Source organism: Vulpes vulpes, chromosome 5, assembly GCF_048418805.1.
Source record: "Vulpes vulpes isolate BD-2025 chromosome 5, VulVul3, whole genome shotgun sequence".
Lineage (NCBI taxonomy): Eukaryota > Metazoa > Chordata > Mammalia > Carnivora > Canidae > Vulpes > Vulpes vulpes.
In genome coordinates, this window is record NC_132784.1 from 127437714 (window position 1) to 127462333 (window position 24620).

Consider the following 24620-nt stretch of genomic DNA (forward strand, 5'->3'; position numbering starts at 1 on the left):
TTTAACAGTACATGCACCATTCCACAAAGTGACTCAGTTCATAAAGCTTTAAGTCCTAAGATAAAATCTTAGCTGTTTCCCCAACTGATTTTAACTAGAAAACCAAGTATAAGATACCAAAATTTTATTTTTCCTTAGGAGGCTTAGGACTACAATATTTCCTCAAAGTTCGGACTACAATATTTCCTCAAAGTTCAATTAGCAAGCCATTTCCGGCTCAAAACAAAAACAAAGGAATCCCAGGAACACATTCAGAGAGAGGGGGATGGTGGGGAGGAAAAGGGAGAGATCAACTAGGCCTCCTCAAAGACAAAATACGGTGAGAGAAAGATGCAAAGTCAGTTCAAGCAAAACTTCAGAAAACAGGTTATGTATCACTACATAGACCTTACTGCTGAATAAAAATAAAAATAAAATGTTTCCTGGAGTTTTCTTTTACAGCTGAGAAAGGATACAAATTTAACAATCTTTACCAGAAAGCAGGTAATTATTTTAGACAAGGAAAAGCTCGGTACCTAAATCATACACAATAATTTAGGAATTAAAAATCCCAACTATTTTATTTATCAAGGATAGTATTCATAAACTCACAACATTCTATATATATACCAAGTATATTTTAGGTCAGAATACTGAAGGAAACTTCTAATCTCTTGACCATATGCCCTAATGGGATATACACATTTGACACTTTTTCTGGAGCTACAACATGCCTAAAACACTGAAAACTTAATAGAGCTCCATGGGAGATGACATGTACTAAAGGAAGAAAGAATCACATTAAATAATGTAATTTAAAAGCAAGAATTATATTAGCGACCTTGGTTGTGATTTAGAGCTTACCAGTGGCTTTTCTGATTCAGTAACATGCAGCCCATTAATGCTGGATATGTACTTCTCAGCTAACCTAATATGATTATTTCAGAACCTGTTAACAATCAACAGTCAGCAGTGCATAACCCAAATGAAATTAAGTAACTAAGAAGGACATTTAATAGCACAATATGATCTTATCAACCAGAAATCAACTTTATTCTAGCCCTTTTGGAAGAAAAGCAGAAAATAGAAGAGCTACAGAAAGATAAGAAAAAAGAGGAAAAAAAAGAGAAAAGAATGAAAGTGAATATGGACTAGAAGAGGAGGTAACTGCAGAAGTGATGACACACAAAAATCAGAGAAGCAAGGATCAAAGGATAATCAATATAGAGTAAAAGTTATTTTAACTTTCAAATTTCCTTAAAAAACAAATCTGAGAGCATATGAATTCATAGTTGGCATTAAATAAAAATATTTAAATGATGTCAATGCTTAGAGTAACATTCTCTTTTTTAATTTATTTTTTATTTTTAAAATAATTTCTACTTTCAACATGGAGCTTGAAACTCATGACCCCAAGATCAAGAGTCACATGTTCCACCAACTGAGCCAGCCAGGGACCCCAGAAAACATTCTTATTGCAATAAATAACAGATAATTTTTCAAGGACACTAAAACATGTTCAATAATAAAATGAATTTTATAGGACAATGAAAGTAATCACAAGACATTAATATGGTAAGCTCAAACATTATTATTCTTTTAATATAGTTACATTTTAAAGTTAAATGTATAAATGTGGCTTATTTTTTAAGTAATATTATTCTAGTCATTCTGTGCTTTAGCAAAGATATTTATGGTAGACATTACTAGTTATTCCCCAAAATTCATTCCCTCCTGTTTTCTTAATGTAATGTTTCCAATGTTTCTAATGTAAAAACCTAATTTTCTCCCGGGTTGACAATGTGCACTGCCCCTGGCAATGGCTCACAAGCAGTGTAAGCCGATGCTGACAATTCTGTGCTTTTCTGCCAGACACTTGCTTTCATAGTCCTCTTGACAGCTGGGGTGACAATGCGGCCCAGATATGGCCAGTAAGACATAAAGACAGGTCTTCTGGGGCAATTCTGAAAAAAAATTTGTACTGCCTTTTGGCTGGCAGCTGACACTGCCCATACCCATGTTAAACATGGGCATGGTGCCTAGGGGTGGGAGACCATGATGTGGCAAGTAAGAGGACACTGAGGATGACAGAATGGAAGAAAGACCTAAATCCTTATTGAACAGCTGAAACAATGTTAGCACCACCCACATCCAGAAAAATCCCTATTTTTAAGGCACTGTGAGTCGGGCTTGGTGTCACAGCTCTTACAGTCTCACCCAGTATCACAATATGTAAAAATACACAAGTCCCTAACAGTTTTTAAAGAATGAAGGAAAAACAAAAGAGAACAAAATCATGCCACATTTGCTAACACTGGAGCTGGTCATCATAGCACCTCATTACTTCATAAATTGATAATAAAAGTGCAAAATTTAAATAGTTACTGATCAGTTTAAAGACAAATTGTAGTTCAGGGTAACCAAATATCCTTAGTTGATGAGTGAAAGTTCTTCTTTACAAATCAATCACAGCTAATAAATACAGAGAAATAACAAAAATAGAAATTACTTTCACAATCTCCAATGAAAAATATAAAATGATTTAGACAAAAATCATTAATAGATGTTAAAACCATTAGGAGAAAGACTGACAGGGAATTAAATATTCTCAATGTACCAAAATGCCTGCAAATTCACAATGAGGTAATTCAATGAAAGAAAAAAATAAGGGGGCACTTGATGGGATGAGCACTGGGTATTATGCTATATGTTGGCAAACTGAACTCCAATAAAAAATAAATAACAAATAAATAGATAGATAGATAGATAGATAGATAAAGAAAGAAAGAAAGAAAGAAAGAAAGAAAGAAAGAAAGAAAGAAAAAAATCTTTTTTATTTTTTTTATTTTTTATTTTTTTTATTTATGATAGTTACAGAGAGAGAGAGAGAGGCAGAGACACAGGCAGAGGGAGAAGCAGGCGCCATGCACCAGGAGCCCGACATGGGATTCGATCCCAGGTCTCCAGGATCGTGCCCTGGGCCAAAGACAGGCGCCAAACCGCTGCGCCACCCAGGGATCCCGAAAAAATCTTTTTTAACAAAAGGTGCTCAAAAAAACTGCACATCTCTCTGGAAAAAAACCTTACACATACATAAAAATTAAAGTTAAAAGATAAACTTCTAAACTTCTCAAAAAACATAGGAAGAAAGCTCTGCAACTTTAGGGTAGATAGAAATTTCCTATATAATATGCAAACAAAACTACAGATAAACTGGTCTATCGAAACTAAAAAATTTTGTTCTTCAAAAAGACTATCAAATGGGAAAAAAGGCAGCATTATTCTTTCTTTCTTTCTTTCTTTCTTTCTTTCTTTCTTTCATTTATTTATTTATTTATTTATTTAGTATATATTTCTTTATTGGAGTTCGATTTTACAACATATAGCATAACACCCAGTGCTCATCCTGTCAAGTGCCCCCCTCAGTGCCCATCACCCAGTCACCCCATCCCCCTGACCCTTTCTTTTCTTTTTAAATGCATGGCCTGAACTTATGATTCTGAGATCAAGACCTGAGCTGAAATCGAGTCAGGCGTTTAACAGACTGAGCCACCAGGTGCCTGAGCAGCATTATTCTTACTAGCTAAAACCTGTAACTAGGTGTAGTGAAACGACAGGACACCTGCACCCCAATGTTCATAGCAGCAATGTCCACAATAGCCAAACTGTGGAAGGAGCCACTATGTCCTTCAACAATGAATGGATAAAGAAGATATGGTATACACACACACACACACACACACACACGCACGCATGTACACACGCACACACACACACACACAATGGTATTACTCAGCCATCAGGAAGGACGAATATCTACCATTTACTTCGATATGGATGGAACTAGTGGGTATTATGCTGAGTGAAATAAGCCAATTGAAGAAAGATAATTATCATATGGTTTCACTCATATGTGGAATACAAGAAATAATGAAAGGGACCATGAGAGAAAGGAGGGAAACTGAGTGGGGAAACATTAGAGAGGAAGACAAACTATGAGAGACTCCTAACTCTGCGAAACAAATAAGGGTTGCAGAAGGAGAGGTGGGGGGAATAGGGTAACTGGGTGATGGACAGCCTTGCATGTTATACTGTATGTCGGCAAACTGAATTTAAATAAAATATTAAAAAATAAAAATAAAACCTATAACTAATCTAATGTCTATCAGCCTACAGATACATTAACAGTGACTATATCCACAGAATGGAATATTACTAAGCAATAAGGAGGCCACTCAGTCATGCAACAAAAAGCATGAATCTAAATAAAATACCGGGGACACCAGGGCGGCTCAGTGGTTGAGTGCCTGCCTTTGGCCCAGGGTGGGATCCTGGAGTCCCAGGATGGAGTCCCGCATAGGGCTCTCTGCATGGAGCCTGCTTCTCCCTCTGCCTATGTCTCTGCCTCTCTCTGTGTGTCTCTCATGAATAAATATTTAAAAATGAATAAATAAATAAATAAATAAATAAATTAATAAAACACTACTGAGTGAAAGTAGATGTCTAAGACTACAAGTTGCATGGTTCCATTTTTTTTTTTTTAAGATTTTACTTACTTATTCATGAGAGACACACACAGAGAGAGAGAGAGAGAGAGGCAGAGATACAGACAGAGGGAGAAGCAGGCTCCATGCAGGGAGCCTGACGCAGGACTCAATCCCGGGTCTCTGGGATCACATCCTGGGCTGAAGGCAAGTGCTAAACCACTGAGCCACCCAGGCTGCCCGCATGGTTCCATTTATGTGAAATTTTAGAAAAAGTCAAATCTATAAACATGGAGAGCAGATCAGGGATTGCTTGGGTTTGGCAGTGGGAGGAGGAACTGACTGCAAAGAGACACAAGGGAATGGTTTTGTGGGGATAACAGTTTTCTAAAAATGTGGGTTGTGAAATGGCTGCACAATTGTATAAATTTACTGAAATTCATCAAACTATATGCTTAAATGCATGAATGTTATGGTATCTTAAATTATACCTCAATGACAATGCTAAAAGAAAAAAGGCAAGCCTTAGAATGGAAGAAAATATTTACAATACACATATGTGACAAAAGATCTGTATCCAGGATACATTAAGAATTCTTACATATCAGTAAGAAGAAGAAAAATTCCTTAAATACTGAGCAAAGACCCTTTGTATTAAGCATTTGAAAAGCTAGTCACATCAGCTATTGGGGAAAGGCAAATTAAAACTACAATGAGAATCTACTACCCCCACCCATTAAAATGTCTAAAATTTTAAAAGGCTGCCAACACTGAATTTTGGTAAGGACCTGGAGGAACTCTGATCTACTAATGTGAGACTGTAAAATGACAGCACCACTCTGGAAAACCGTTAGTCTCTAAAAAGTAAACATATCATTCTTTGCAAAAATCCAACCATTCTTCGCATTTGATACTTACCTAAGAGAAATGATAATCTATACTGACACAAAGACTTATACCTGACCCATGGCAGCCTTATTTACGTAGCCTAAAATAGGAAATAACCCAAAAAAACTTTTAATTAGTGAACAGATATATGTAATTCAAATAAAATAGAATACTAATCAGCAATAAAAAAGGATCAAACTACCAAAGCATATGACTTGGATTGATCTCAAAATAATTATGGTAAAGAACAGACATGAGAAAGCACACTGTACAACTTTGACTATATAAAACTATAGAAAATGCAAACTAATCTTTAGTGATCCAAAGTGGTCACCTGGGTCTTTTCTTCTGAATTACAAAATAAAAATGTTATTATTTACTACTATAATAAAAAGCCAGCATTAGACTATTTTATTATTTTTTAGACTGTTTAAGTAAAATCATTTAAAGAAGAGTTGCCCACATAAAAAGTTCTGAGTTTTTGAGAAACAAAATAATCATGCAAATTTCGGACAAAGAACAGTGATATATTCTGTATGAAATACAATGAAAATTTAGTCAGTTATTTAAAAAATTATTCACAGGGCAGTATGAAAATGAAATGCCACTCAGTGAACTTGAAAACTATGTAAAGTTATAATGCCAAAAGACCCAAAGGCTGAAAGCAGGCAGTTAATTAGCCTGAATTAGAGTACATCTACGTTAGAAGATAGCAATAAAATTAAATTTAAAAACAAAGTAATCAATGTTAATGTAGGTTGTTCAAGACAAGAGAATGTATCAAAGAGTAAGAAAACAGCATGACTGTATCATAAATAAAAGTAACACTAATACTTTACATTTGGCATGAAACAAAAATACAGAGCAATACCATATGATCACTGAAATGCTACAAAAGAGAAAGGGTCGTGGAGAGAAGGAAGGAAAGAAGAAAAAATATCAAAGCATATACCGTGAAGAAAATACAACTATTTAAAGCAGGGATCAGCATACTTTTTCTTCAAAGGGCCCAAAAGTAAGTATTTTAGGCTTTCCAGGACAGATATGTATGTTCTTTTTTTTTTTAACCACTTAAAAAATGTAAAAACGATTCTTAGTACCTGGGCCATATGAAAACAATCCATAGTACCATCCCTTGATTCAGAGTGTTTAAATAAGAGTTCAAATTAAATTCCACTCAAATTTAAGGTAAAATAGCAAGAACAAGCTAAATAAGTAAGATTTTTTAAGGGAATTTTTTCAGGGAAAAAATTTAAAGATCAGTTTAAAATATTTTTTTAAGTTCTAAAACAATTGTTCAGTGCAAATTAAGAATATTACTATTATTGATAACAACCTATCACAATATATTAACTATAGAAGAGTTAACTTTTAAAATTATCTACATGTCATAAAGCTTATTTAACTCAATGTAAATGTAGCCATGCCAGATCTCTACTAAATCCAAGGAAAGTTAACAATGATAGGAACAAACAGACAAATACTTGGTGGAGGGGATGGCAAATCATCCACTGAATTTGGTAAAGGAAATAAATGAAACCTATAGCTTTGTGTAACTTGAAGAGCTCTTACTATAATCATCCTTTCAAATTGTTTGTTTTTAAATTGAAGTATAATTGTCATGCCACATATTCGTTCCAGGTGTACAACATAATGATTTGATATTTGTGTATATTGCAAAATGATCACCATGAAGTCTAGGTAACATCGTTACCATAGTAACAGAATTTTGTTTTTTCCTGTGATAAGCACCTTTAAGGTCTACTTTCTCAGCAGGACAGTGTTATTAACTATAGTCACCACGCTGTATATTACATCCCCAAGACATTTATTTTAAATGTGGAAATTTGTAATTCTAATCTTCTTCATCTGTATCACCTGCTCCTCCTGAAGTTGTTCATTCTGTGTCAAAAAAAAAAAATGCTTCAGGAAAACTAAAAAAGTTAAAAAGAGAATTACCATATGATCCAGCAATTTCACTACTGGGTATTTACCAAAAGAAAATGAGAACACTAATTCAAAAAGATATATGTACCCCTATGTTTATTGCAGCACTTACAGTAGCTAAGCTATGGAAACAACATAAGTGTCCACTGATAGATGAATGGATAAAGAGGGGAGGGTGTATGTATACTAAGGAATAACCATAAAAAAGAATGAAACCTTGGGGTGCCTGGCTGGCTCAGTCAGTAGAGCACCCAATTCTCAGTTTTGAGATCATGAATTCAAGCCCCAAGTTGGGCATGGAACTTCCTAAAAAAAAAATAAAAAAAAATAAAATAAAATAGAAAGCTAAAAAAAAATGAAATCTTGCCATTTATGACAACATGAATGGATCTTGAGGGTATTAAGTTTAGTGAAATGTCAGACACAGAAAAACAAATACCATATAATTTTACTTCAATGTGGAACCTAAAAAACAAAACAAAACAGACTCACAAATGCAGGAAACAAACTGCTGGTTACCAGATGAGAGAGGGACTGAGGGGGCAGGCAAAATAGATGAAGGAGATTAAGAAGTACTAACTACCAGTTATTAAATAATTAGGTTATGAGGATGTAATGTAGAGCAGAAGAAATACAGTCAATAACATTGTAATAACTTTGTATGGTGACAGTACCTAGACTTAGGTACTTTAGACTTAGACTTTAAATGTGATCATTTCACATTTAAAAATATCTAACCACTATGATGTACACCTGAAACTAAGAGGATATACTCCTGAAACTAAGAGGGTATTATAGGTCAATTACTTCCGTTTTTAAAATAAGCAAAACTAAAAATACTTCAACAAGAGTTGAAAAATTATTGAAACTCTATGCTTAGTAAATGGGAAAACAAAAACAAAAACAAAAACAAAAACCAAGAAACATAAAGTAAGTTGGGACCAAACATACAAAAAGAGTTTCTATAGACTCAAATGATGAGATCTGTTCTAGAACTGACGAGACCAGCCAGGAAAACTTGCAGCATCTAAAGACAGAAAAGCTAGACCTTTCAAAGCAGATATCCAGCTTGACAGATAAACTGACAGAGTCTCTTATTAGTGTTTGTTGGGCCAACAGAAAAGAAAGAGATCACAAAAGAAGTGTTGCATGCTGAACTGACATAATTAGCTACATAAGGACTAGTTTTTTTGATTGTTCAACTCTGCCAGGAAGCTAAGGAAATGCTTAACTTCCATAGATCTTCTACAGAATGCATTTAAATTGGTACCCTCTCTATGCTAGAAGGAACTGAGAAATTTTAACTATAAAAGTAAAAAGGGGTTCATGATATCCTCATCACTTATTGTGTGCTATGCAGACATTTATGTATTGACTTTCAAGTCTATAATGTCATCTCTTAAAAGGACTCTGTCTAGATCACACTGTCACAATACTTTTAGCTGTCAACTAATAAGCACCAGAACCCTGGGCTTGCTTGACTAAGGAGGTTTTCTGCCTTCGAGAAAAGACAGGTTCATGGATATTCACTTCCTAGCACTGGCAACAATTACCATGAGGGAGATCATAGCTGAGTCCTGAGCTCTCAAAGAATAGATCATATAGACCCTCTTCCTGATGACTTTTAAAGACAAATGAGTACATCATCTTCCCCCATCCTGGAACCTCCAGAAAGTCCTGCACTTGTTTACCGAGAAAGCTTATAATTCACACGTTAAAGCCATCATTCTAATTAAAATGTCATCATTTCACTGTGGAGGCCTGGTATCTATGGTGATGCAGGAACTCATCCAGATCAAAATCTCTGTCACCTATTTTTGAAAGCTAGTTAGAGCTCGAGGTAATGAATATGTTGCAATCCTGAAAATATTATAAGGGTCTCTCTTTGTCTGGCTCTGTCAGTGAAAGATTCTGTGGATCAGTACGAAAGGGAGAAAGAGAGAGAGAGAAATAGGAGTCACGGAAGAGCTATGGATAGAAGCCATATCTCTAGTCCCATGTCTGTGACAAAGACAGCCAAGTGAATTTTTTTTTCCTCCAATAAAGTTATTTTATTTGGGTTTAACCTAAAATAGTTTAAAATTGATCTCTCTTTGCTAGAAGAAAGAAATCTCCAATTGTATAGACTTAATAAAAAAGTACTGAATTTGCCATTTCCAATAGAAGGTATTTTCTTCATGCGTTGGGCATCTACCATAGTAACCCAAAAACTACTTGCGGTAAATAAAACCATCACAGCACTGAAATGCCCCAAATCAATTTCCTTTAACTGCGAAAGTTATCCTTATGTTACCATAATACATGATCTTTAGTCTTCTGACTATTCATATTGTTTGAAAACCATGAAAATACAATTTTTAGCATGCACGCCCAGCTGGAAAAGAATGTTTTTTTCTATTATGGTGATACAGTATGCTTCACCAAAAGATGCACTCCAAGTCATCAATCCTTCCAAACTTTTAGTAAAGAAAATGGTAGTGATACTAGTGATACCACTATGAATCTTTTCCATATAGAAATAATACAGCCTTTGTGTTAGTTTACTTCTGTATTTTTTATGTAGGAAGAAACAACAGTTCCTCAGTATCTAAGTAGTAATTTGGTTTACAACTTCCAAATAAATTTTGAAACACTAGAGACTTTGTGATACTACAAAGCTATTTAAAACCTACAAATGAAAACAGCACATTTAAGCAATTAATTGGGAAAAAACAGTAATGATCAAAAAGAAATTATATTTACTAAAATTTTACTTTTAGTAAAAGAATGCCAAGAAAAGAAAATGCACTAACTTTCTTTTAATAAAATTAAGTTTTACACGGACAGCCCAGGTGGCTCGGCGGTTTAGCACCGCCTTCAGCCCAGGGCGTGATCTGGGGGTCCCAGGATCGAATCCTGCATCCGGCTCCCTGCAGGGAGCCTGCTTCTCCATCTGCCTGTGTCTCTGCCTCTGTGTGTGTGCATGTGTCTGTCATGAATAAATAAATAATCAAAAAAATTAAGTTTTACAATTAACTGACACCGAAAATTATGGCAATCAACTACACACTCAAAAAACAAAAAACAAAAAAACAAAGAAAAAACAAAAACACAGGATGCCTGGGTGGCTCAGCAGTTGAGCTTCTGCCTTTGGCGCAGGACAAGATCCCAGGATCCAGGATCGAGTCCCACATCAGGCTCCCTGCAAGGAGCTTGCTTCTCCCTCTGCCTGTGTCTTCACCCCTCTCTCCCTTTCTCTCTTTCTCTCTCTCTCTCTCTCCCCCTCTCTCATAAATCAATCAATCTTTGAAAAAAATCACTAACATTTTAAAAAAGATGTTATTTACTTATTTGATAGAGAGAGAGAGAGAGACCCAGAATACAAGCAGGGGTACTGAGGGTGGACAGCAGAGGGGAAGGGAGAAGCCAGCTCCCAGTACACAGGGAGCCAGATGCAAGGCTCCATCCCAGAACCCTGGGATCATGGCCTGAGCCGAAGGCAAACACTTAACTGACTGAGCCAACTAGGTACCTCCTAACATTTTTGAGAAGCCAAATTAATGTCAGAAGTTTATTATCGAATGCAACTGATGATACATAATTTTTCGAAAGTTATTTATTGAAAATCTCTGTTCCTGTTATGAGCCTATGAACTATTTAGTATGCAATATTTCATGAAGTAATAGTACTTCAAATTAAAATGCTATCATTCTTTTGGTCTATATTTACAATAAATATTAATAACATGTTTAGCTACATCACTGATGTCTGATAAATGGGAAAGTATGACTTGAGAATAAAATAGGTACAAGTTGTAGCATCTGTTTAATGGAAATTGGAAGGAGTATTCCAGGCATCAAAGGAACATGAAAGCCCTAAAGAAGGAAGGAAAGCAGGCACGTGAGAAACTAAAAGCAAGCTTGTGAGCCTGAAAAGCAGAGAACACAGGGGAAACTGGCATCAAATGCACATGTTTAAATGATGATGAGAAGAAAAAGAGCACAAGAGAAAGGATCAGGGCAGCCCAGGTAGCTCAGCGGTTTAGCACTGCCTTCAGCCCAGGTCATGATCCTGGAGACCTGGGATCAAGTCCCACATCGGGCTTCCTGCATGGAGCCTGCTTCTCCCTCTGCCTGTGTCTCTGTCTCTGTCTCTCTCTGTGTGTCTCTCATGAATAAATAAAATCTTTAAAAAAAGAGAGAGAGAGAGAGAGAGAGAAAGGATCAAAACAGAAAGGAGAGCTGGAACTACAATGAGATAAGGTTCCTAAGAAACTGGGACCCAGAGCACAGGGGGTACAAGTGGTGCTAATGCGAAGTAGAAAGTAAGGGCATCTTCTGCTCAGGGTGAACTGAAGTGTGGGACAAGGGTGGAGTGGGGGAGGCTGATGGAAAGTAGAGAAAGTCTGAAATACTAACTTCAGAGAATAGGGGGAAAAAAAGTTGGCCGCAGAAACATAAGAATACTGAAGAACGGGTTGAGATTAGTCATCATATGGAGACTTCCCAAAGAAATTTTTATGCTATAAAAGTTCCTTTTTCAACATAAATTGCTTTGCAGACTGTCAAATAATTTAAAATGCAATTATTTAACAAAATTAGAATAAACTCCTTGGTCTTACTTAAGAAAGGTAGAAAGCAGGCATTTCTAGACCATGACTCTACTGCTTGCTAGCTGTGTAATCTTCAGCTAATTTCTTAACCTTTCCAGGGCATTGTTTCCTTAACCATAAAAAGTGGATAATTATATCTTCCTCACATATCTGTTACTGCGACTGAGATAACAAATGTAAAGTGACTAACCACAAATCCTGGCCAAGAGCATGTATTCGATAAAGGTTAGTTTCTTTCTTGATTCCTGAACTGCTGGTGACACATCTGGATGACACTTCTGTCTTGTTGCTTTCTAAGAGGAAAGGAGTCTCCAAAACAGACTCCTTCCACTAAGACACCCTGCTTCCCAAGAAGCATTCTCACAATAGCTCACTATTGATGAAGGTTTATTCTTCTCAGTTCTGCAAGGCCAGAAACCTGACACTATGAAAATAAATCAGAGGACTCAGGTCTGAGAGAGAGACACACACAGGACTAAATTCAGAAATAAATATTATGAACACAAATATCAATTTACACATTGTAAAATTGTAAAATGAACAAGAAAGTTAATATTGGCAGATCGGTACATTTTCTTTCTTTAGGAAAATTAATGTAGGAAGCCCAATTATACTCAGGTTGGTTACTTTATACTTACAGAATCTAAATGAGACAAATGAATTGGATAATATTGATTAACAACAAACTATGCTAATATAATCTGTATAGCCTAACAGAGAGATAAGATTCCCATCTAGTAAGCAGAATCTATCCTCCTTCAAACAACACTGAGACATACAAAATTATAGCTCCCCAGTACTCGTTCTTCTAAGATCTATACAGACCATTCCGCATCTACCCATGTAGACACACAATATTTTTATATTTTTTTCTTCTTTATCTAACTTAATCTCACTGATCAGACATGGGCCATTAGCTAACTGACAACTTATCTACTTTACTAATCTTTTGATTATACAATCTGAATATATAACAACACTATTAATATTAAAGGGTATTAATTTCCTACAAGCTTATCAGTTCTCTTTTAATTTTAAAATGACTTACTTCACTCAGCATAATACCCTCCAGTTCCATCCATGTTGAAGCAAATGGTGGGTATTAAGTCAATCGGAGAAGGACAAACATTATATGTTCTCATTCATTTGGGGAATATAAATAATAGTGAAAGGGAATATAAGGGAAGGGAGAAGAAATGTGTGGGAAATATCAGAAAGGGAGACAGAACATAAAGACTCCTAACTCTGGGAAACGAACTAGGGGTGGTAGAAGGGGAGGAGGGCGGGGGGTGGGGGTGAATGGGTGACGGGCACTGAGGGGGGCACATGACAGGATGAGCACTGGGTGTTATTCTGTATGTTGGTAAATTGAACACCAATAAAAAATAAATTTATTATAAAAAAATAATAATAATTTTAAAATGATTTAAAAACTGAAGAAAAGTCAAATTTGACAACTGTTAAAAAGTACCCAAAACAATAACATATCTAAAATTGAGTTTAATTGGGAACAATTATCCTAGAAAATATTTTCCCAATTTAAATATATATAAGAATACAGTAAAAAAAAATAAGCCATTAAAAGTACCCATTCCTTTGCAACATGCTAAAATCACCCACCCATACTGAAAAATGATATTTTAGTTGAACAAATTTTAGTAATGTCTCTTTTCTACCATTTTTGGTTTCAGTCCCATGACTCTGAAACATAATAAAATACTAAGAAGTACATAAATTAAAGATATAAGCATACATATACATACATACATAGCAATAAATCCTTCACAGGAAAAATTTTAAATAGTATATATAGATGAAGTTTGAAATCTCTGAGGTAATGATAATATAGTTATTAGATGAATACAAAAGGCTTGTGATCCTTCACTTTCTGAAATGTAACTGCTACCTCTCACAACGAAATGAGCTGGGCTGATATCAATTTTCTATAGAAATATTCATCTTAATTCAAAGTTGACTTGGAATTCCTTGAATATTTCTTTGAGAAGGTATCTCCTCTATTTTTTTTTTTTTTTTTTTTTTATTTATGATAGTCATACAGAGAGAAAGAGAGAGGCAGAGACACAGGCAGAGGGAGAAGCAGGCTCCACGCGCCGGGAGCCTGATGTGGGATTCGATCCCGGGTCTCCAGGATCGCGCCCTGGGCCAAAGGCAGGCGCCAAACCGCTGCGCCACCCAGGGATCCCCTCTATTTTTTTAAAAAAATATTTTATTTATTTGTTCATGAGAGACAGAGGGGGAGGGGGAGAGAGAGAGAGGCAGAGACACAGGCAGAGGGGAAGCAGGCTCCATGCAGGGAGCCTGATGTGGGACTCAATCCAGGACTCCAGGATCACGCTCTGGGCCGAAGGCAGGTGCTAAACCGCTGAGCCACCCAGGCTATCATGTATCTTCTCTAATTTGATGTAGGCAAGTATCTTATTTTTTTTTTAACAGTATAAGGGGTTTATCTTCATAATGAGACCTAAAGCTAGAAGAACTGTAGAGTTCATCTTCAGTATTATAAGTTGGGATTCGAGTTACCTTCAGGGAAAGGACAGCAGTGACTGTGAGAGGGAGTAAAGGGAATCCGGGAGTGCTGGGAGTTTTCCATTTCTTGACCTGGGTCTTGATTTCACAGATGTGTTCACACTGTGGTATTCTGCTCTATATGCATGTGTGTATGTGGCATTTCATTCTGTATGCACACATCATTTGTTTGCTTTTCATTATGTATATAATAACCAATTTCAAAGGTTACTTAAAACAGTGACATTCAGTATTGCTTTTTAAATTTTAACAATGAAGAATCAGAAGTCAAATAGTTACCTTCCTGATTTAGAGACTACTTAAAGAATAGAATATTTGTAAAATTATTTTTATCCAATACAAATGCCCAAAATGCAATTCTTGGTTGAAAAGACCTGAATAAAAAATAGACACTAATAATTGTATTTGGGTCCAATACAGACGAAGAAAATATCTGGGTACAACAGTAACGCAGAATAACAGATTTACATTGAATTTGCTGATTCAACTACATCAATGCCTTTGGGTTTTTTCCACTTCAGAACATTAAGCATCAGGAAAATGACACCTTAAGAGAAATCTCAAGTCAAAATAAAATTTTTTTTTTAAATTATGGCACAGTGATTATTAATGGTGCAAGGTTCTGGGTTTAAGTACTTAGTGTCTAAAACCAAACTATACCAGGTGATAGCTATGTGACCTTTGACAGATTAATTCTCAGTTTCTTCATTTGTAAAGCAGAAAAAATAATAATACTGACCTCACTAGGTTGTTCAAAGGCTTAAATAAGTAAGAGTGCCTCAGACAAAATAAGCATACTCAACAGGTACTGTCTATCTACACAGACACATCACATAAACTATATCTCATGTTATGTACATTACATACCAAAATCTTAGAATCTATTTTTTAAATTAGATAAATACATATTAAATGAACTTTTCCCTGTACTTACTTTATAATCTACTTTCCAATTCAACTGTAAGCATAGTTCCTCAGTGATGAAGGCATATATTAGCTTTTAACCTCCAAGTTAAAGACAGGTCTGTCTTATATTTGTCACGTTAAAAAAGTATTATTACTTTTATTACCTGAGTCTCTACCCCCTGTTCCAGTAGGCGCTTAGCTTGATTTTCCACTTCAAGTCGAGCTCTTGCAATAAAAAGTAGGTCATTTTCTATTACTTCTATTCCAGAAAGATCTATTCCTTGAGAAAGATAATCTATTAAAAAAAAACCACATTTAAGTATTTCACTATTGAATATATATCAAAGTACTGAAATATCATGTCTTACTTCTTCAAAATACTATAGATTTGCTGTTGAATACTATTTATTCCCTTTCAAAATCTGTATTTTAAAAACTACAGTTACCCAAACATTTTCTATTTAATAAACAACTTTACTCTGAAGCAAAATATTCTAAAGAAGATTGAGATGATAAAACAAGAATAGAAATTATTATTATAGTAAATCCTAAGTAATGTCAACGATTACATAAAAAATAGTGTCAAATTTATTTTAATGTAAAGAAATATCTTGATAATCTTATATATTTCTCAAGCTGCAAGACAGTTTTAAAAGTTATTCTGTATTTGAAACAAGTGTCCACCATTTGAATAATAAGTCATAAAAATAATTAGGCACTTTTCATACTGCCAGTTTGTATGATTATGTAGCCTAATAGCAACTTACATTGAAGGATTTTCATATCACTGGATAAAAAAATTTACATAATAATTAACTAGTTATAGAATTAACATATTCTATTTACAGAATCATACAGAGTAAGAAGCATGAAAAGATCTCTACAAAGATGTTAATAACTGTGCATAGTTAGAATTTGAGAAAGTTATTTTTTTATGTTTTTATTTTTTGACTTACCTTAGACATATCTAAGATAACTAAAATGCTAAAACTAAAGGTCAAGATTTCAAGATTAAGCAGCTTATTCACAGTTCTAAAACTATTTTCTATTTTAACAAGATAAATTATTTCTGAAAAAACATAATTGCTTTACATAGATTAGTTTGTTTTCCACTTACTCAAGAATATCAAATCTCTTTTTCACTATATTCTCTTCATTGGAACTGATTTTTAAGTCTTATTAAAACATATTCCTAGCACTTAAATGTTACCATTTTTCTACCTCAACCCTCGTCATTAGGACCTCCAGTTTGGACTGCAGCTCATTTAATTGATTTTTAATTTCAGCCTGATTAGATCTAAATTCTGCAGTCATGAAGTCTCTTGAATCCTTTATGCTTTTTTCTAGAGCCACCAGTAGCTTTTTAATTGTGTTTCTGACATTTAATTGTAATCCAAATTTTGTAACTGTGGGAGAGAGGACTGTTTCTGATTCTTTCTTTTGAGGTGAGTTTTTCCTTCTAGTCATTTTGCTCAATGCAGAGTGGCCAAAAACAAGTTGTACTTGATAGAAGTGCAAACTCTTCTCACTGTAGCATTTCAGCTGTTCTCTCTTTAAATCTCAGACCAAATTCGTAGGTTTTCAGGATGATTTGAAAGTTATCTAGGTAAATTGGTGGGGACAGGTGACTTGGGGACCCTACTCTTTCCCCATCTTGCCCCGCCTCCCATGTTATCATTTTTTACTTAAACAAAGTCACAGCAAGTTACCTACTATAGTGCTAACTAACCACTCCAATATCTACTGAATGAACACCATATATAGCGCTATAAAAAATGACAAAAGGAAACAGAGGGCAGCTCAACAGAGGTTATTGCTAATCGCATATCAACCACAAGCATTTTTGTTAAATGTGTGTATCTACAGGGACCTTGGCCTACCACAGTGGAAAAAGTTTCAAAACCCTTTAAATCATATGGGCTTGCGATTCTGCCTCATAATTAACTGATCACTAGTTGATCAGTCATAAGATATAGCCTCAACGAGCCCCAATTTTTTCAGTTGTAAAATGCCAACAACATATAAGTCATGCTTATAACTCTTAAAACGATCATTAGAATCAAAACAAGTTAATGAATGCCAAAATTATTTATACATCAATCTATTATGTAAATGTAGGGTGGATTATAACCCACAAAAAAGTTTTTAATCTGATTTTTTTTATTTTAAATTTTATTTTTCAGAGAATTTTTTTGAAAATTATATTTGACCCCAGCCATGGTAATGGTCAATGAGGAAATGCTTTGTTTACCCTAAAACATTTAGTAGACAATATAGAATCAAACTACAGACATGCACACGATAGAAAATAAGTATTATTTTCTTTTCAAGCAGGCTATCAACGTGTTTTTTTTTTTTTTTGTAATCTAAGAAGGAAAAATATCACAATTAAGAAAAAAAGAGAAAAGACATCATGAGTAAAGATACCTGGATTCTATTTCTGCCATTTATGTTTTATAATATAAATCTTGCCATCTTTGATATCAGTTACTTTATTTGAAAAATGAAAAACTACAGTATATAAACCTTAAGTTTCCCTCCAGTTATAAATTTCTGGAGATAAACAAAACCAAAAGTTGCTTTATTCTTACAAATGCTGATCTGTCACTCTGAAGACAATTCAAATCACTCATTCCAACCATTTATTGAGTATCAAAGTCACAGACAACCATAGAAAAGAATCAGACCTAAATTCTCATCCTAAGTAGCATTGTCTAAGAAAGGAAAACAAAGCACAAAGTTGCAACCACTGAAGGATAAAGATAAAATGTATTATGCAAGTGTTGTGGGAATAAAAAGTAAATACTTTTTATGCTTTCACAAAGTCTACCATCTAGCAGGGGTGAGAGGAATATAAATGATTAATTGCAATACTTTTTTTAAGGTAAACAATGGCCCCCATCACATTATCTAATCAACTCCCTATCCCACTGCTCCATCCCCTGCTTATCCACTGTATACTCACTTAAAAAAAAATACAGCTATTCACTTTTAAAAAATAACCAAAATACATACTATATTTGGAATACAAAAATCCTATGGCTGGGAGGGGGAGAGAGCCCTATTATTTTCCTTACTGATTACTCCACAAATTAGCTTTTCAATAAAAGAGTAGGGAAGCCTGAGTGGCTCAGTGGTTGAGCATCTGCCTTTGGCTCAGGGCATGATCCTGGGGTCCCATCCCAGGATGGAGTCCCACATGGGCTCTCTGCATGGAGCCTGTTTCTCCCTCTGCGTATGTCTCTGCCTCTCTCTGTGTCTCTCATGAATAAATAAATAAAATCTTAAAAAAAAAAAAAAAGGACAGGTTAAATGTAGAAAGAGGAGAGTAAAAAAACAATAAAAAAAACAAAGTACCGCCACCTCCCACCCACTTAGCCAGGAGAATGGAAGGATTGCACTAAATTCTCCCCTCCTGTTTAACTGTTCCATACAATTGCTATTAGTGTTTTAAGTCTTTTCACATTGCTCTTTGTGAAACACATCTAGGGGCTGAAGCCAAGGACAAACAAATGATGATGATTCCAATAATATAATTTTTGAACACCTAACATGTTGAGGGCATTAAACTGGATACAAAATGTCTTTTTATTATTTTAATGTATGCATCCAATATTTGTAATATTCTAAACAACCTTACTAGAAATATTATTAAATTATTAACAAATTCAGCTGGCTAGTAAGCAGCAAAGAAGAATTTAAATCCAGGTCTGACTTCAGTCTTTTCACTAGATCACCCCAGGCCAATCCCACAAGCCTCAGAGAGAAGATAACTTTATATTCAAAGAATAGATTGTATTCCTTCTGTAGTATTCCAATTTGCTCAGTGAAAGGATAAAGATGTAAAAATTATATCAGAATTAACTGTTCAGGGAATTAGATTAAGACAGGGCGGAACAAAGACAGCATTTAAAAACTCCTATTTTGTGCTTAATAAAAATTTAAAAAGGAAAACTTTTAAAATATATAAAATGTCCTAAAATGCCAAATTTTGAAATATGTCAACATTAATTATACTTTAACAATTAAATCTTAATATATTTGGGTAGAAGACATTTATCACCATGTTAACTGTAATAAATATATACATACATATGTATATCTGCATGCTGACATGTATGTACATGTATATACATGTGTGTATAAAGAGAAACATTGTAACTTACTAAAAACCACTTTGAAAATCAATTTGGGATAATCTAATAAGATTTTATACGAATTTCTCTATGACCAAAATATAAAGTTACAAGGCACATAATCCAGAGAAGTTCTTAAACACGCATATTGGAAGACATGTACAATGTTCACAACAGCATTGTTTAAAAAAAAAAAAAAGATGAAAACCACCAAAACGACCATCAATTGGAGAAGAGATGAATAAAATGTAACATTCATTCAAAATACTACTTCACAGGAGTAAAAATAAAAAATGAAAGGTATAACATCAATATCAATATCTCTTAGTAAAATAGTATTATGGAAGAAGGGCAAGTTTTAGAAGAATATACACAGCAAGAGGTGATTTATATGAAGACATGCAAAATTAAATAATATATTATTTAGGGACACATACAAACATTAACAACAATTAGAAAAGCTAGTAGAGATAGGTGATACAACAGGTTTATAATATTCTAATTCTTAAACTTCGTAGGTAGTATTTGTAGCTTACACATGTTAAAAAGATACTGTCCATTAAAAGTTTAATGCTAGAATTATTAACTGGTAACTGGAAAAAGTCTTGTTTTGGGACACCTGGGTGGCTCAGTGGTGAGCATCTGCCTTCAGCTCAGGTCGTGATCCAGGTCCAGGGACTCGGTCCCACATCAGTCTCCCTGCAAGGAGCCTGCTTCTCCCTAGGCCTATGTCTCTAACTCTCTCTCATGCATTAATAAAATCTTAAAAAGAAAAAAAAAAGTCATGTCTTTTCCTTTTAAAAATATGCTCATTAAGGAATTTTTAGAAATTGAAAAACTTCCAGGGTTCCTAGGTGGCTCAATCAGTCAAGCATCCGATTCTTTTTTTTTTTTTTTTAAGATTTTATTTATTTATTCATGAGAGACAGAGAGAGAGAGAGAGGCAGAGACACAGGCAAAGGGAGAAACAGGCTCAATACAAGGATCCTGATGTAGAACTTGATCCCAGGACTCCGGGATTGCGCCCTAAGCCAAAGGCAGATGCTCAACTGCAGAGCCACCCAGGCGCCCCTCAAGCATCCAATTCTTGATTTCAGCTCAGGTCATGATCTCAGGGTGGGGAGATTGAGCCCCTCTGCACTCAGCATGGGGTCTGCTTAAGCTTCTCTCCCTTTCCTCTGCTCCTCCCCACCGCCCCTACCCCGCTCATAAATTCTCTCTCTCAAGGAAGGAAGAAGTGGGGGGAGGGAGGGAGGGAAGGAAGGAAGGAAGGAAGGAAGGAAGGAAGGAAGGAAGGAAAAAAATATTTCAAAAGAGGGGTAATTATATAACCTCACAACATAGAGGTCACAAAAGTCAACTGGATCACTGGAAAATACATGATTATGTCTGAGAAATTTATGAATCTTCAAATTCTCAAGTAGCACCAAAATAGACTATATCCTCCTCCTGGATGTTTATCTGAGAAAGAGCAGAAAAAGCAAAAACTGACATAAAGGAACTGGGCAGCTGGCTATAGTCACTTACCAATGAAAGTGACTCCCTCCTACACACCAACTTTGCAAAGAGCACAATTCAGATATGTGCCTCCGAGAAATTTCAAGCAACCTTCAGATGTTCCTAAAATACTTAAAATCTTGGTGGTGCTTAAAATCGAAAATAAAGGTCTACTATATTCCTTTAAAGTCTTATTCTCCTTTTTAATCTACTCATAAGTTCTTCTGTTCCTGTTTTTGTTTGTAATTGCTTATTTACAATGTCTTATTAATTTGATGTTAAAAGTATTCACCCATACTATTATAGTCCTTATAAATACCAATTTTTAATAGCTGCCCAACATTTCATCAAATAAATGAACCAAAAATTATTCATTCACCTAGAATGGAATAATTATCATAAATAACTATTTTATCTTTACATATAAAAATTCTAAATATCTAGAGTTATTCCCTTGGGAAATAATCAAAGACAGAATTACTGAGTCAGTCACACTTTTAAGTTTTTTGATACAAATTATCAAACTAGTTTTCAAAATGCCTATATCACATTATACATTTTTTTCCAATAACCTATGAGTCACTTTACCATAAATGGCACTGGATATAATCACTGTTTTGAATATTTTATGTGCTGCCAGAAGTAGTATGTTCTTATTCATGGTTTGCTATAATTTTTAAATGATGAAGCTAAATAACTATTTTATACTACCTGTATTTCCTTTGGAGAATCTCTAAATAATTTTTACTCCCTTATCTTTTTCTTATATTGTTTATATTAATTACATATTAATATTCAATGTTTACATATCATATTTGCTATGAATATTTCCCAGTTTGCTAATTATTTAATTTTTAGTTATTTATGGCCTTACTCCTTGAGGCCATTTTCAGAATCACATAATTATTAACTAAAAAACTCTACCTTTATTTTTTCTACATAGCCCTGATTATAAACTTCAGACTTTTACAAAAGCAAGGCAGTGATATATGAAGGATTATCTAGCAAACTGGTGAATAATAATCTAAAAAGGAAAACGTCATTTTAAAATCCATTCTACAAAATTTTAAAAATATTTTATTTAAATTCAATTTGCCAACATATACTATAATACCCAGTCATTCTACAAATATTTTATCTTTAAATCAAGATTAAGTCATACTTTAAGATCAGGGCTTACCACAATGATTCATTTTAATTCACTGTGGATATCAATCTTCTTTGCTGCCATATTTTAGGTTATAAAAAAACATAATTACTAGAGAATAAGTAACAAATTTAAACTACTACCAGGCAAATAATAACTATAAAACACCACCAAACAACATGGATGCTGCAAGGTTACAGTACTGATAGAATTAATTGTGCAATCAACAATGAGATCTGGGCTTCCACTTATTGAAGGTACTCAAGTCAATAATGACAATGATAATAATACTAGTAATATTATACCAGAATCCTTATTTGCTATTTGAAACAAATCTAAGATAGTCCAACGTAGTTTTGAAAATTGTTTTAAAGAAACACACACACTATCTCTCCCCCTCTTTCTATTCATTTTGTTTGGTTGGGGGTTTTTTCTAAGTAAGCTCTATGTTGAACATGGAACTTGAACTCATAACTTAGAGATCAAGAGCCCCATGCTCTACAGACTCAGTCATGCAGGCACCCTGTTTGATCATTAAAAAAAAATTTTTTTTTTCACTAAAGAAACATTAAGGGTGTTTCTTTAAATTTTAAATAAATTTGGGTTGCCTGGGTGGCTCAGTCAGTTGGCTGTCCAACTCTTGGTTTCTGCTCAGGTCATGATCTCAGAGTCCTGGGTAAAAACCTGGCTGAGCAGGGACACTGCTTGACTCCCTCTCCTTCTGCTCATCCCCTGCTCATGCATGTGCAAATAAATAAATCTTAAAAAAAAAAAAAAAAAGAAAACATATAAAGTTAGAAATTATAAGTTAAAAATTCTAACAAAACACCAACAAAGACAACTACACACAAATTTTGGTTTTCATTTCCTTATTCTACATGTAAAGAGTGTTTTATTTTTCTGGTTGACATATTTTAATCATATTTAAGTAGATATCTTGAGTCTGATGGCAAAAAAACACCTTTAGGAAAAATATTTTTTAAAAAAATGTTTATGTGCAATTATAGTTTAATTTTGATAATGTATAATATAAATGAAAACATAATGAAATTATAAAGCAAAATTATAAAATAGTAATGTGTATTTGTACAAAAGTAGAACCGATGACTCAGAAATAAAGAATAAAATAACATAGGTTTAAAGTTTATAAGAGAGGTGCCTAGATGGCTCTGTTGGTTAAGCCTTCAACTCTTGATTTCAGCTCAGGTCATGATCTCACCGTTGTGAGATTAAGCCCCACATTAGACTCTATGCTGAGTTTGGAGCATGCTTCGGATTCTCTCTCTCCCTCTGTCCCACCCTATCTACATCCCCAACCCACCCCTGTTCTTGCTCTCTCTCTCAAATAAATAAATAAATAAATAATCATTAAAATAAATAAGTGTATAAGATTTTACTGTATGACAACCAAAATATAACTAAACAAATAGGAAAAAGTAATAAAATCTTCTCACAGTATTATAAACCCATCACAGAAAATTTTTTAAAAACAATATGGAATATTTATTCCAACTATGGGGAAAATAGCCAAATGAATCACAAGAGAAATTTCACAACTATTAATATATAAAATTTTAAAATTTTCCAATGAAAAAATAAAATAATGAAGAAAAAATTTGAAATCAAATACATAAAAGTTACCATTAAAAACATATAAAGAGGGATCCCTGGGTGGTTCAGTGGTTTGGCACCTGCCTTTGGCCCAGGGCACAATCCTGGAGTCCCGGGATCGAGTCCCCCGTCGTGCTCCCAGCATGGAGCACTTTCTCTCTCTCTCTAGGTCTATCATAAATAAGTAAATAAATCTTTAAAAAAAACATATAAAGAATTATAGTTCTCAATTTAAAAAATTATCAAAGGATATTAAAAACAAGTTTATGTAAGAGGAGGTTAATAATTAAGTGAATGTTTGAAAATCTAAAAAAATTTTTCTGCAGATTTTATTTATTTATTCATGAGAGACAGAGAGAGGCAGAGACACAGGCAGAGGGAGAAGCAGGCTCCATGCCGGGAGCCGGACACGGGACTCGATCCGGGGTCTCTAAGATCACACCCTGGGCTGAAGGCAGGCGCTAAACCTCTGAGCCACCCGGGCTGCACTCTATTAAAACTTTTTCTTGGGCTGCCCGGGTGGCTCAGTGGTTTAGCGCCTGCCTTCAGCCCAGGGTGTGATCCTGGAGACCGGGGATCGAGTCCCACGTTGGCTCCCTACATGGAGCCTGCTTCTTCCTCTGCCTGTGTCTCTGCCTCTCTCTCTCTCTGTGTGTCTCTCATGAATAAATAAGTAAAATTTTTGAAAAAAATAAAATAAAACTTTTTCTTTTTATAATATATTACATTTATCTTTATGTAAAATGAAGTAATGCATGATTATTAGAACACTTATAAAATCAATAGGAACCTTTTAACTAAAGTCAATTCCACATGTTTCAGAGAAAAGAGGTATATCCTTTCAAAGGCAGAGTATGATGTGAAGAATCAACTAGGAACGAAAACAC

At 34.6% G+C, this 24620-nt stretch overlaps 1 protein-coding gene across 2 annotated transcripts in view; it reads right to left on the reverse strand.

The window, feature by feature from the left end:
* COG5 (component of oligomeric golgi complex 5) overlaps positions 1-24620 on the reverse strand; it is a 286168-nt gene that overhangs the window by 139571 nt on the left and 121977 nt on the right. For both annotated transcript variants that reach the window (XM_025984069.2, XM_072759956.1), the window contains one exon: positions 15507-15637. In XM_025984069.2, coding sequence (XP_025839854.2) covers positions 15507-15637 — 131 coding nt within the window. The remainder of the gene's footprint in view (positions 1-15506; positions 15638-24620) is intronic.